Here is a 13,804-nt window from a genome sequence, read left to right as displayed (position 1 = left end):
GAAATTACAATAGTGATAGGGGAAAAACAGAAAAATATACGCTGTTGGATTTAGTGATGATGTTAAAGAAAACTTTATACCACACACAAAGCTTTCGAAATAACCTTTTGATGCACCAATGATGTTTTATTGTTCTGTCTGTATAAAAACAAAAGGGCCAATGCATGTGATCGACCCGTCATAAAGCAATGTTACCATAGCCACTGTAAACTTGAAAGTCTTCTCATGTGTTCAACAAACATGCCTTCAAGAAAGGATACAAATGGCATCAAGAGTTCAAGGCCAACAAAGTTCGTAGAAAAAATACAATCAAAAGCTATCATCGAACTACACAAATAGAGAGAATAATTGCTGGAGAATTTTTAGCTTTTTGTTACTGATGTGACGTGACAAATTAACATGTGTCATAAATTTAGAGCCTTTAATATTCCCTCCACAAAATAGTGCAATTCTCGCTCTTCGAGGAGCCAAACAGATTGAACCTTGAATAAATTTATTTAAAGGAAGTATTAACATTCATAATATAAAATAAGTACTATTAGCTCAGTTATATAATATATTTTTTTAATAAATTGATTTGGAGACATAAATGTCAGTACTACTCCCTCCCTCCATAAAGAATATAATTCTCGCATCCCTAGAAGAAAAAAAACTCAAACTTTGACTAGAATTTTATAAAACTGAACTAACACTTATTGAACAAAAAAAGTATTATTAACTTAGTTATAGAATATATTTTGATAATAAATTTATTTAGAAATATAATGCTAATATTATTTTTATAAATTTGGAAGTTACATTCTAGACACAGGAGTATTTGTTATAAATTTGATCAAACATTCTATAACTATATTGTGGAAAGTGGGATAATGTACTGTAGGTACTAGATTATTAACTAGACAATAATTTATAAGACAAATTTTTATATAATAATTATTAAATAAAACAAAAATACTAAATTTTAACGCCCTTGCATCCGCGTTGGCCATAAGCAGGCGGCAGGCGTGGCGTGGCTATCCAAGCTGAGCTGCACTTGTCCTTTTACCAGTGAGGCCTTGTTCAGTTTGGAAAAAGTTTTGGTGTATCACTTTCGTTTGTTTATAACAAATATTGTCCAATCATGGACTAACTAGACTCAAAAAATTCATCTCGCGAATTACAGGTAAACTGTATAATTAGTATTTATTTTTGTCTACATTTAATATTTCATGCATGTGTCACAAGAATTGGCTATCCACCCTTTTGCTGGCGTGGCTATCCAAGCTGGCAAGATGTTGCGTGGCGTCCACCAGTGCACCTGGGCCTGCTCAAAATGGTGGGGCCAGAAGCAACGGTGGGGCCAGAGGCAGATCCTGCCACCCTGCCGGACAGCGTCCCGGTCCCACTCTCTCTCTCTCTCTCCTCTCTCGTAGGGTAGGGCGGCCTTTTTGGTATGATTATCCGTACCGCGCGCAGCACCTTTTGAGGTGCACTGGCACTGGCAGCAGCTAGCAGCGCATAGCGAGAGCGACAAGGCATCTGCGGCACAGCAGCAGCAGCAGCAGGAGCAGGGGAGCCACTGCAGATCTCTCGTCTCTGCAGCGCCTCGCGCACAGTCCCGTCCCACGGATCTGCTGGCCCTGCCCTGCAACATGCATGCATGCGCTGATGCCATCCATCCATCCATCAATCCACCACTTGCCTGCCTGGTCCCTCCCGCTGCCGCGTTGTACTCTTTGGTTTTCACTTTTTCTGCGCCTGCATCGCGTGCAGCAGGCCCCAGGATTGTGGGGAGCAGTCAGGACGCAGGCTCATCTCTGTCGTTGGTTCTGGCACGCTGCCTGTAGCACGCACAGGTCTTACCGACCAGTGTACCGTCTCCTACGGCAGGGTGCAGGAGGATGGTGAGCAGCTAGCAAGGGCCCGCGTGGGTGCCTGCACTGCTGGCGCTACAGTGGACTAGGGCTGTGCCCCCGCTCGCGCGGTGCGCATGTACTGTGCGGTGGCAGATCCGGCTCACCACCGTGTTTGACGTGTGCGCAGCCACGGACCACGGTGCGCGCCGGCATCGAGCCGATCGCCATTTCACCAAAAGGGAGGCCTGCCTCTGCCTGTGTGCGGCTCGAGAGCATGGCATGGCCACTGGTGACGAACAGTGAAAGTCGTGGCTCCTTGCATTGGGCAGGGGCATGGCATGCTGTGCCAGCCGTACGGCTTCTGCTTGTTTGACTGTATTTTTTTTCGCCTTTTTTTTTGCGCGTCAGGTAAAACCACTTGCTTGCCCACCTATAGGCTAGTCTCAACCCTGAGTCTGTGAGTTTCATTTATATTAAATATATAGTATATTTAAATTAAATAGATTGCTATATAAGCATTTTTATGACATGGAGAGGGAAGAAATGAGTTCTCTTGTCACGATTACCAACTCTTTATAAGTTTTGGAACTAAATGTCTGTGAAACTATAAAATGAAACTCTTCACTGAAATGGTTGTTTTATTCAAGTTTTATTTTACTTCACGTGACATGACAATCTTGAAAACAACACCATAAAACTTTTATTAAGACTGGCCGAAGTGAAGGGTTTTGTAATTAGACTAATTTTAATTTACTATTGCTTTTTAACTGAAATCAACAAGAAAATACCCTAACCTATTTTTAAAATTTTTATTTTAGAACTATTTAAATTCATTTCCACGAGAAGTCAAATCCATGTCTCTTAGATGCTACCAGGTGCTCTAATCACTTGCAAGAAATCCTTTGGCAATTTTACTATTATTAATTGGAGGCTCCAACGAAAGTAACATGTTAATTCACACGATAGAAAAAAGATAAATTCAAAAAAACTCACAATAATTAGAAACATCTAATCTTTGATTTGGTAGTCTCTAATCAACGTAACCGATAGTAGCCATTAGATTTATTATAGTTTATTAAAAATTACCCATCACTCCCATTATGAAAAATAGTTAAAGTAACCCTCTAATTTTATGCGTAAATTACCCACCTCAGCCATTACAAAAGAAAATTCAAAACTACCCTCCTATAATTATATATAAATTATCCACATCTGTCACTAAAAAAATAATTCAAAATTACTCTATAGATTTGTAACTAAGTTACCCACCTCGACTATTATGAAACATAACTTAAAATAACCTCCATCTAAATTATCCAGCTTTTTAATTACGAAAGATAATCTAATATAATCCTTTAACTTTGAATCTAAATTAGTCACGTGTATCATTATGAAGGATAATTTCAACTAGCTCCTATGATATTGTAAATTATCCAAATTTATCATTATGAAAGATAATGTAAAGTAATATTCTAATTTTCCATTTTACTTATCCATATATGTCATTGTCAAATATAATATAAGGTATTACCTTTATATTTGTATGTACCTTAGCCATAATTAAAAATAAACAAAAAATCTTTGACTCTATAATTATTTTGTTTCATGATTATTGAAGTATGTAAGTGGTAATATATATATATATATATATATATAACATACTTTATGGATACTGTTTTATTTTTTCTACTAATATATATTACCACTTACATACTTCAATAATCATGAAACAAAATAATTATTATGCTATATTCCTTCATTATATAACGCTAGGCGTTGGACACATGAACCCAACGTCCAACGCTCACGAAGCAGCCACGTATTACTAGCTATTTGAACTCGACCGTTGCCGCCAACGGCTAACTTGCACTTGCGCCTAAAACAGTCACGTCGGGCACGTAGACGTCTAGTGCCGGACGCGGCTCCGTACACCGGACGCTACTCAGAGAGGTCTGCAACCTCGCACATCCGTCGGACGCGTCTGACGAACAAACATCGGACGCACTTTCACCGTTCGACACTGTCTTTAGAAAGCGTTCGCTCACGCAGTCACGCACAAGCTACACTGGACGCTCGGACAGTGTTCGGCTCGCGTCCGGCGCTCACGTGTCGGAAGCTCCGATGCACGGTTCTGTTCAGCTTCACTCAGTTAGCACATGTTGGACGCAGGGCCCAGCTTCCGACGCCTCCGAAGCTAGCGTCCGACGTGTGTTTCTCAGCGAGAAACACTCTGTGACTTTGTCTCTTCAACAAGGCCTCCGCCGCAGTGAAAAATGATCGATATGCAAACAAGTTTGCCTCTCTTGATAATACGGCCATCTATGCTAAATCTGATTATAAACTTCTCTACACACCTATGACCGGTGAAATAAAAATGCCCTAAGTTATACCTTTGCTTTGTGCTTTTCATTCCATCACCTCCAATGTTGATCCAATATATCCGCTAACCAATCACCGAATGATATGATCCACTTCATATCATCACGTGATCGTATTGGTTCATCGATCTTGACCACACTTGCTCTTCACCGTAGCCTCGGTCCATCGGTGCTAAGTCTTGCTCAAGCTTCACCGCCACACGCGGTCCCTCGCTTAAAATCCTCCAACTTGTCCTTCACACTTGCAACCGGTCCATCAAGTCAAGCCTCATCTTGATCTTCTCCACCTTGGTCACATGACTCCATGTCATGTCTTATATGCAATGAGCTCCTCCATCATCATATATTCACCTATGGACTAATTCGTTGTGTATCTCACATAAACACTATTAGTCCACCTAAGTTGTCACTCACCAAAACCAAACAAGGACCTTTCAAAAAGAGATTGTTAACAAAAGATACAATAAGTACAAGAATTTCAAGTTAACTTGAGGAGACAAAATCCATAGGTGTCGATAAGAATAAAATTTAGATTTATGACTTCATGCAACTAGAGTCGCCATGATTAATGGTAGGGTGTCAAAGTAATTTCATATTAAAAATATACAGAGGTGCCATGCTGTAACAACCTAGAAATTGCAGAGCACCAAATTTACCACCTCGAAAATTTTTCTAAAAATAACCCTTGTTTGGTGAGTTCATGATAGGAAGACACCCTATAGTTGCACAAGTAGAACCTAATTATTTGTTGGGCATTTGCATCTTTAATTAAACATGTGTTTTGGCTCTTATTGATTTTATGTGATGTTAATAAAATCAACCATCTTTATTTATTTAATGAAATTCTCTTGTGTTGCCAACCCTTGGCTTGGACTCCATAAAAACCTAGACCCCTAGTAGACCACCCCTAGAGGTGTATACATGTTTGGCAAACATGTATATACACATAGAGACCGAGGTGTAGATAGAATTATTTTTGGAAATTAGAAAAGGGCATGTGCTTAAGCTGGGATTCTAGCCTGACCTCCATATTTGACCCATCTCGCTCTTGCACCCCACTCACGACCTAGCTCTTCATCGCACCCGCCGCGCCATGCAAGCCCCGAGCCGGCCGAGCTACGCCTCGCGGCCTAGTTCCATCACAGCACACAACCCTCCTTTTCGTGCCGCTAATGGGCGGCCCAGTTCGTCACCCCCAACCTCGTGTCACCCTCCATGCTTTCGCAAAAGCAGAGTAGAGTGTAGGGCGAGATTCCCCTAGCACCCAACCGCCTTGACCATCTGCGTTTTCGAATTGGGAGGCGCCAATGTGGACTCAACCACTCCAGTCCCCAAAACCCTAGCCAAACCCTTTGTATCATCGTCCACGTACCCCATCTCCTTCCATCCGTCGTTCACCATCGCCATGGCTAGACTGGGGCTATAAAAGCCCGAGCCACGCCCTAGCGCCCTTCCCATCCACCCCGCCGCCATACCGCGGCATCCCCACCTCTCTTGCGACCGCAATCGGGATGGGGAAGAGGAGAAGTGAGGCGAAGGACGGGAGGACCGCCGTCGAGCCGCGCAAGCTTTGCCGGAGCCAAGAGCGACGCCAGATTCGGCCACGACGACATCGCGGTATGGCACGACACAACTTCTCGACCACCATTGCGTCACCTCATCACCACACCACCATCCTACTACCTCGCCACCACGGTGAATCCTTGGAACACTGCTCACCCCCCATTCCGCGATTAGTTTCTTATATTTATAAAAAAATATAACATGCGAATCTGTTAAGGAACTAATCCATATTTTTTATATCTAAATAAAAAATAGTAACTAGTAAATCTGTTATATTTAGATATAGTCTATGGAGTATATATTATGTCATTTATGTTAGAAAATAAACAAAGTGAAAGAACATATGATTTAATATAAATATTTTTTTTATTAGCCAAATGTACGTGCACTTCTCCGGTTCAAAATTATAAGATGTTTTGAGTTTTAAATCACATAGCTTTTGTTGATCATATAGATGTATTGTCTATATACATATGAAAAATAATATTATCGAAACAGCCAAAAAATCTTATAATTTGAAACGAAGGGAATATTAAATAATATTATCTAATATTAGGGACCAAGCCAGTGATGGGGCTAGGGGGGGGCTCCAGCCCCCTACTGCTGCTAGGTCAGTGGAGCCCCTAGTGCTCCCCTTCTAATTTTAGATACAAAATTATGAAATAGGATTTCATAAAAAAAATATAAGGTGTGCTGAGACCTTTATTTCTAGATATATTTTATGAATTTTGTTGAATACTATAATTAGCCATAGCTGTTGAATACTATATTTAGCCATAGCTGTTGAATACTATAATTAGCCATAGCTCTACTAGTCATGGCATGCCAACGGCATGAGCACGATGACCATGCACGACGCTCCTCCCGGGCAAGCGAGTGAGCGCAATCACCATAGGTCCGGCGCCCTGCGTGGTAAGCCCGTCCCTGTGATCTTGTAATTGTGTATATAAACACATGTAAGCCATGAGTAAAGATTATTTGCTTGTATTCATTCTTCTTTCATGGTATCACGAGAAGGTTTCTGTTCCTCTCGCTTCCGCTAAATCACGCCGCGCGCCTCCCTTCGGAGCGCTGCGCCGCCGCCGTCGCCAGGCGCCCGTCGCCGGCCGGCTCTCTTCCTCCTCCGCAAACGCGCGTCTGCGCGACGCGTCTACTCGCGCGCAACCTCCGCTGCGCGATTGCGATCAACGCTTGGCCACGCGACGCCTGCGCTGCACGATCCTGCAATCCGGATCGTGTCTACGTCAAGTCACCACGCTCCTGATCCTGTCACCCAGGCGCCGCACGTGTACGTCTACTTCAACTGTGTACGTCTACACGAAGGCAAGCCACGTCCCGGATCAACTACACCAGGCTGTTGTGCACACGTACGACTACATGGCTACGTGATCTACCGCGACGTACAGCTTCACCAGGCGCCCGCCCGTACGGCTACACGTAACGTGATCGACTACATCCCTCGTCCTCGACATGGATGAGATCAAAGCTGAGCGCGTGGCCCGCGAAGCGCGCGAGAAGGCGGAGGCTGATCGGTCTGCGGCCCTCAACGCCAACGATGCCAAGTACGCCGCCATCCACGCCGCCGCCATCGCCGTCCTCAACATCAAGGTCCTCGTGCCCTTGGTTTTGGATCGCGCCGCCGACAACTACAACCGGTGGCGCGCAATGTTCCTCACCGTCTTAGGCAAGTACGCCCTCACCGACCACGTCCTCTCCGACATCGTCAACGTCGATCGACCGGCGTGGGTGTAGATGAACTGCACAGTGCTGACCTGGATCTACGGCACGATCCACGCCGACCTCCAGCAATCGATGATGCTCCGCAAGCCCAACGCTCGCGGCGCCTGGACCTACCTCGAGAACGAGTTTCTCGTGCAGCGTGAATCACATGCCCTGCTGCTTTCGGCGGAGTTTCGCACGGTGAAACAGGGCTCGACCTCGATCACCGACTTCTGTCGCCGTCTGGAGACGATGGCGGCGACCCTCGGCGACTACGGCGATCCGATCGGGGATCGTACCCTGGTCCTCACTCTTCTCCGCGGCCTCAACGGCAAGTTTCGGCCCATGGTCTCCAACCTCAAGATGCGGTAGCCCTTCCCCACCTTCGAGGAAGCTCACACGCTTCTTCTACTCGAGGAGATCGACATCGATGACACCGCCGCCAGTGAGGCAGCCGGGGCCTCCGATCCGCCGCCCTCCACCACGTCGACCACCCTCGTCGCTGCTCCACGTCCTCCCGCCGGACGCCCCCACAGCGGCCCTCGGGTCGGTCACGGCCAGGGTAGGCCTGCCTACGGCTAGCCCGGCCAAGGCGCCTACTATGGCCAAGGGCAGGGCAGTACAGGCCAGCGCGACTACTACGGTCAGGGGCAGGGCGGCACTGCCAGCCACGGCTAGCAACGGACTGGACGCCGTCGCGGTGGGCGCGGTCGCAACCAGCAGCAGCAGCCGGCCGGCAGCACCCGCGTCGGCCCGCAACACCAGGTGCACTACTATAACCCATGGGCATACCCACCGAACGCCCTCGGGATACCGTTTCGTCCATCGCTGGTCGCCTTCACCGCCCAACAACAGTACGTGCAGCAGGCGTACACCCTTGGACCTCCTCCAGGGTTCGGCTATGGTGGACCACCGCCACCACAGCAGCTGCAACAACAGTCCTGGATGCAGCAGCCGCCGTGCACACCCGCGCAGGGCATGTCTTGGGATCCGTCCGGCCTCATCAGCAACTGCAACACCATGACGCTGACACCACCTCCATCGGGCGAATGGTATGATGATTCCGGTGCTGGTGCTCATATGGTCAACAACGTTGGTATACTCTCTAGCCTTCATCCTCCATTGTCATCCAGTCCTTCATCTATCATTGTGGGTAACGGAGCTTCGCTTCCCGTTACATCTATTGGGTCACATTCTTTTCCTACAGAACGACGTCCTCTTGTTCTTTCTAATGTTTTAGTGTCACCGAGCATTATTAAGAATTTAGTTTTTGTTCGTCGTTTCACTACTGATAACAATTCTCCATTGAATTTGACCCATTTGGCCTTTCTGTGAAGGACCTTCAGACACAGAGCGTGATCGCCAGGTGCAATAGCACGGGTGACCTCTACCTGTTCTTTCCCGCACCATCTAGCACCACCACTACCCTCGCCACCACTGTGTCGTCCTATTCACTTTGGCATCATCGCCTCGGCCACCTCGGACACGCGGCTTTATCTAAACTTATTAGTTCCAATGCCATTTTATGTAATAAGCACATTGATGATCACATCTGTCATGCTTGTCAGCTAGGTCGCCATGTGCGTCTACCATTTAGTATTTCCAACTCCCGTGCTATTAATCCTTTTGACTTAATACATTGTGATCTTTGGACATCTCCAGTTGTTAGTGTGTCTGGTTATAAATACTATTTAGTCATTCTCGTTGACTGCACTCACTACACCTGGACCTTTCCATTACGTCTTAAGTCTGAAAGTTTCAGTGTCATTTCTAACTTTTTCTCGTATGTTCGCACACAGTTTGACTCCACCATCAAGGTAGTTCAGTGCGACAACGGCCGCGAGTTTGATAACTCTTCGGCTCACACGTTCTTCGTCACCCACGGGGTCATTCTTCGGATGTCGTGCCCATACACCTCCCAGCAGAATGGACGTGCTGAGCACATTCTTCGCACAAATCAACAACATTGTGCGGTCCCTTCTGTTCCAAGCCAGTCTTCCTCCGGTTTATTGGGCTGACTCTCTCCACACTGCCACCTACCTCCTCAATTGTCATCCCACTAAAACCCTAGATGGCCATACTCCCTTTTTCGCTCTCCACGGCACACAACCATCTTACACTCACCTTCGTGTTTTTGGTTGTGCATGCTATCCCAACATGTCCTCCACGGCTCCACATAAGCTATCACCTCGCACCTGCCTGTGTGTTTTCCTCGAGTATTCCTCCGATCATAAGGGATATCGATGTCTCGACCTCCACTCTAACCGGATCATCGTCTCTCATCACGTTACATTCGATGAGACAATGTTTCCGTTCTCTGAGATGTCTACCTCCTCCTAGGATCCCAACACACTCGCCTTTTTGGATGACACTGATGATTCCTCTTTGCCTATTTAGCCAAGAGCTGTGACTACACGTATACGACTCCCTGGCGCCCCTCCCTCCGCTGCCTCGGCCAGCAGCCAGGGAGGCACTGCCGGCCATGGTGAACATGGCAGCAGCACCCAGGGTACCTCCACCGCCAGCACTGCTAGCCATGATGGACCCTCCACTAGTCCAGCTGGTGCCGCTACCCCTGAGGACTCCGCGTCCCAAGTTGTTGCCAGTGGCACCGGACGGACCACTAGTCGCACCGTCGCCACGGCTCCCGCGCCGATCGTCCCTATCACCAACACGTAGAACATGCGCACTCGTGGCAAGGATGGCTTCAGGCAACCTGTGGACCGTCTCAACCTCATCACGATGGTCGCGACCACCTCTCCGCTACCGTCATTCGTCCGCACGGCGCCCTCAGACCCGACCTGGCGTCAGGCTATGCAGGCCGAGTTTGACGCTCTGCAGGACAATGACACCTGGACCTTGGTGCCTCGCCCTCCTGGTGTCAACCTCGTCACTGGCAAGTGGGTTTTTCATCACAAGTTCAAGTCTGATGGCTCTCTTGACCGCTACAAAGCTCGTTGGGTCCTTCGCGGCTTCACACAGCAACCTGGCATTGACTATGATGAAACGTTCACTCCAGTTGTCAAGCCAGCCACAATCAGGATGGTTCTCACTCTGGCTCTGTCTCGCTCCTAGCCAATTCACCAACTTGATGTGAAGAATACTTTCCTCCATGGCACCCTGAATGAGACAGTGTATTGCGTCCAGCCTACTGAGTTTGTTGACTCCGCCAAGCCCAATCATGTCTGTCTCTTGAACAAGTCACTCTATGGGTTGAAGCAAGCTCCTCGTGCCTGGCACAATCGCTTCGCCTCTCACATCACCGCTCTTGGGTTTGTTGAGGCCAAGTCTGACACGTCGTTGTTCATCTACTGCAGAGGTGCTGATATGGCTTTTCTCCTCCTATATGTTGATGACATTGTTCTCACTGCGTCCTTCTTGACGGTCCTTAAGTATCAAATTTAATTATGTAATAAACAAAGAAAAGGATCCAAATGCAACCGACACCTAGACTTAGGGTTTTATCTAACAAAATTCCACGAGTTTTGGTGTTTGTCAATTTCTGCAGGGGGTTATCAGGAATTATGGAAGAAAGGCCCACACGTCAGGTTTACATAGAGATATTAACGTGCCGCGCAATTACCTAACATCTAGAAGAGTCCAGAAGCCACTGGAACGAACGGGAGACCGGACGAGCTTGTGGGCAGGGCGCCTGCCCTGGCCTCAGGGCCAATCAGCTTCAACTTCACGGATCATGCTCCACTGACCTAAAGGATCAAGGAAAACCGTGCGATTAATGTCGGTTTGATCCGACGACCCACATTCACTTGGAAGGACTATATAAGCAGACCCCCTGGTCCCTGGAGGAGAGGACCTCTGAACCCTAATTCATTATACATCTTGGGAGAAGAAGCCTCTGATCAAGCCCTAGAGCCACCACATCAATTAGATGTCTAGTTTAGCATAGCTACATAGGATTAGAACTAGAAGGAGTCAATCTTCGATTGGTTTCCGGATCTATCAAGAGGGTTCTTGGTAATTCTCTATTGTTCTTCAATTGTTCATCTTTGTTCTTCAATATTATGAATATGACTTTGTTCTACTTCAATATATTGATTATGACTTTGCTATACTTGTTTATATTCGCAATTATATTGTTCTTAGTTTATCATAGTTATATGCTTGGCTTAGTTAGATTGGAATTATATACATGTTTAGGATCGTATAGCATTTATCCATGTGTACAGTGGGTAAATGATAAGTATTGTATAGGCGTGATGCCTATACCGTATTTACCAGTGATTGTACCCTATATGCCAGATCGCGGGGTAGTTCGTGGTAGTGACAGCTCCATTGATTCTTATATAGTCCCCCTCTCGTGTATAGGGCTGGCAGAGCAACATTATTATAGGGGAGTGATTGCTATGTTTCTTATATTCCTTGATAATACCATTATGCATGGGCGTAGTCCTGTCTCGCAATGATTGCCAAGTATAATTGCACTAACTATGATATGCTAGACTTTATAGTTAAGAATAACTTAGGAAATATTCTTGTAGTTCGTTCTAATTCCATGCTAATGACTTGCTAGAATATCTATTGAGGTGCTTATCATATTTATATGTGGCTAAGTTATGCTGATCAGATTAATTATCTTTGTCACCATTCATACTTTATCTATATCTTTTATGTGACATTTATCCCTGTATGAAAGAGATAGATAAATGCTTTCAATTATACACGCAATGATAAATGCTCAATCTTATATTCTATTCTATAATCAACATTGATGTTTAGCAATCCCTTCCCAGTGGTAAAAATATAAATAACGATACCTGGAATACTTCCCGGTTAAAATGCTACATCGGTATTAATCTGTGCGCTTGCAAATCTCATTTATTATTTATTCTAAAGAGCAATTGCATATTTCAATACCGCGTCTCTCATGTCATGCTGGGGATGACAACTTGGCTTATGTGGCATGAGGGATAGGTTCGGCATTTTTGGCGCCGTTACCAGAATTAGAAAACAGAGTCTACTTTTGGTAGTGACGTTAAGAATGCCCAACAAGCATTTTTGGCGCCGTTGCCGGGGAAGGTTGATTACTAATCAGGAATGGATATGGAATTTCGAGTCATCATTCGAATCACTAATATGATTAAGATTATCAATTCTCTCATACAGTTTTACCCCGATATTTTTCTATTTTATTTTATATAGGGTAATGTATGAATAGAAAACATCTTCTAGGAAATTTTGTTGACAATCCCGAAGCGTTATTTAGAAAAACAAGAGCCAAGCTCAAGAAGAGATCATCAACACTTTAGCACGAAGCTTCATCCAATTAAGAAGATCACCGAAGTTTCACCAGGAACTTGTCTTCAGAATTCAAAGTCATGGCGAACAAATCGATCCGTGAGTTCTGAGCTCCCACTACGGACAATATCCGCACTGGACCTGCTGCAGAGATCGATGGCAACTTTGAGCTCAAGTCTGAACTTATCAACATGGTGCAATCCAACCAGTTCTGTGGGAAGGCACACGAAGATGCTAGTGCTCATCTCCAACATTTCCTGGAGATTTGCAGCACATTCACCATATCAGAAGTCCCCAGAGATGCTATACTACTTCGCCTCTTCCCATTCTCACTGTTAGGGAGAGCGAAGCAGTGGTTCTACGCTACAAAGAAGAAGAATACTACGTGGGCACTCTGCTCCACGAACTTTCTGGCTAAGTTCTTTCCCATGGGCAAGACCAATGCTCTCAGTGGGAAAATTACAAGTTTTCAGCAACAACATGATGAATCCGTTCCAGAAGCATGGGAGCGCTTCCAAGACTACATCCTAGAATGTCCCCATCATGGAATGGAGAGCTGGGTACTAATGCAGACATTTTATCATGGGCTCGACAATAGTGCCCGAGAGACCATGGATGCTGCAGCTGGAGGAGCATTCCTTTCACTCACCATATCACAAGCCACAGCTCTTGTGGAGAAGATGGCATCCAACCAAGGCTGGAATGAAGAAAGGACCCAGACATGCAACAGAGGTGGAGGTATGCATCAGCTCAAGGAGGTAGACATGCTGTCTGCCAAGTTAGACCTGCTCATGAATAAGCTCGATGATAAAGCTGGAGATAAGAAGGAAGTCATGCACATCTACGACTCTCACATGACTTGTGAGGAGTGTGGAGATACTGGACACTCAGACAATCACTGTCCTGAGATGCTTGAGGATGTGAACTACATCAATAATAACAACAACTACTACAACCGTCCTCAACAAAATCAAGGTTGGAATCAACAGAGGCCTAACTACTCAGGTAATTATCAAGGTAACAATTCTTACAATAATAATAATAATTTTCCAC

At 45.6% G+C, this 13,804-nt stretch overlaps 1 protein-coding gene and 1 pseudogene across 1 annotated transcript; both read left to right on the top strand.

The window, feature by feature from the left end:
- LOC110436605 lies at positions 6,802–8,208 on the top strand (annotated as a pseudogene).
- Positions 10,178–10,570, top strand: LOC110436467 (uncharacterized mitochondrial protein AtMg00820-like). Its single transcript, XM_021463568.1, has one exon. It carries the CDS (start codon positions 10,178–10,180, stop codon positions 10,568–10,570), a length of 393 nt encoding a protein of 130 aa, XP_021319243.1.

The sequence above is a fragment of the Sorghum bicolor genome, chromosome 6 (assembly GCF_000003195.3).
Source record: "Sorghum bicolor cultivar BTx623 chromosome 6, Sorghum_bicolor_NCBIv3, whole genome shotgun sequence".
Classification (NCBI taxonomy): Eukaryota; Viridiplantae; Streptophyta; class Magnoliopsida; order Poales; family Poaceae; genus Sorghum; species Sorghum bicolor.
The sequence above is the reverse complement of the archived record's forward strand: the minus strand, read 5'-3'. Positions and strand labels throughout refer to the sequence as shown.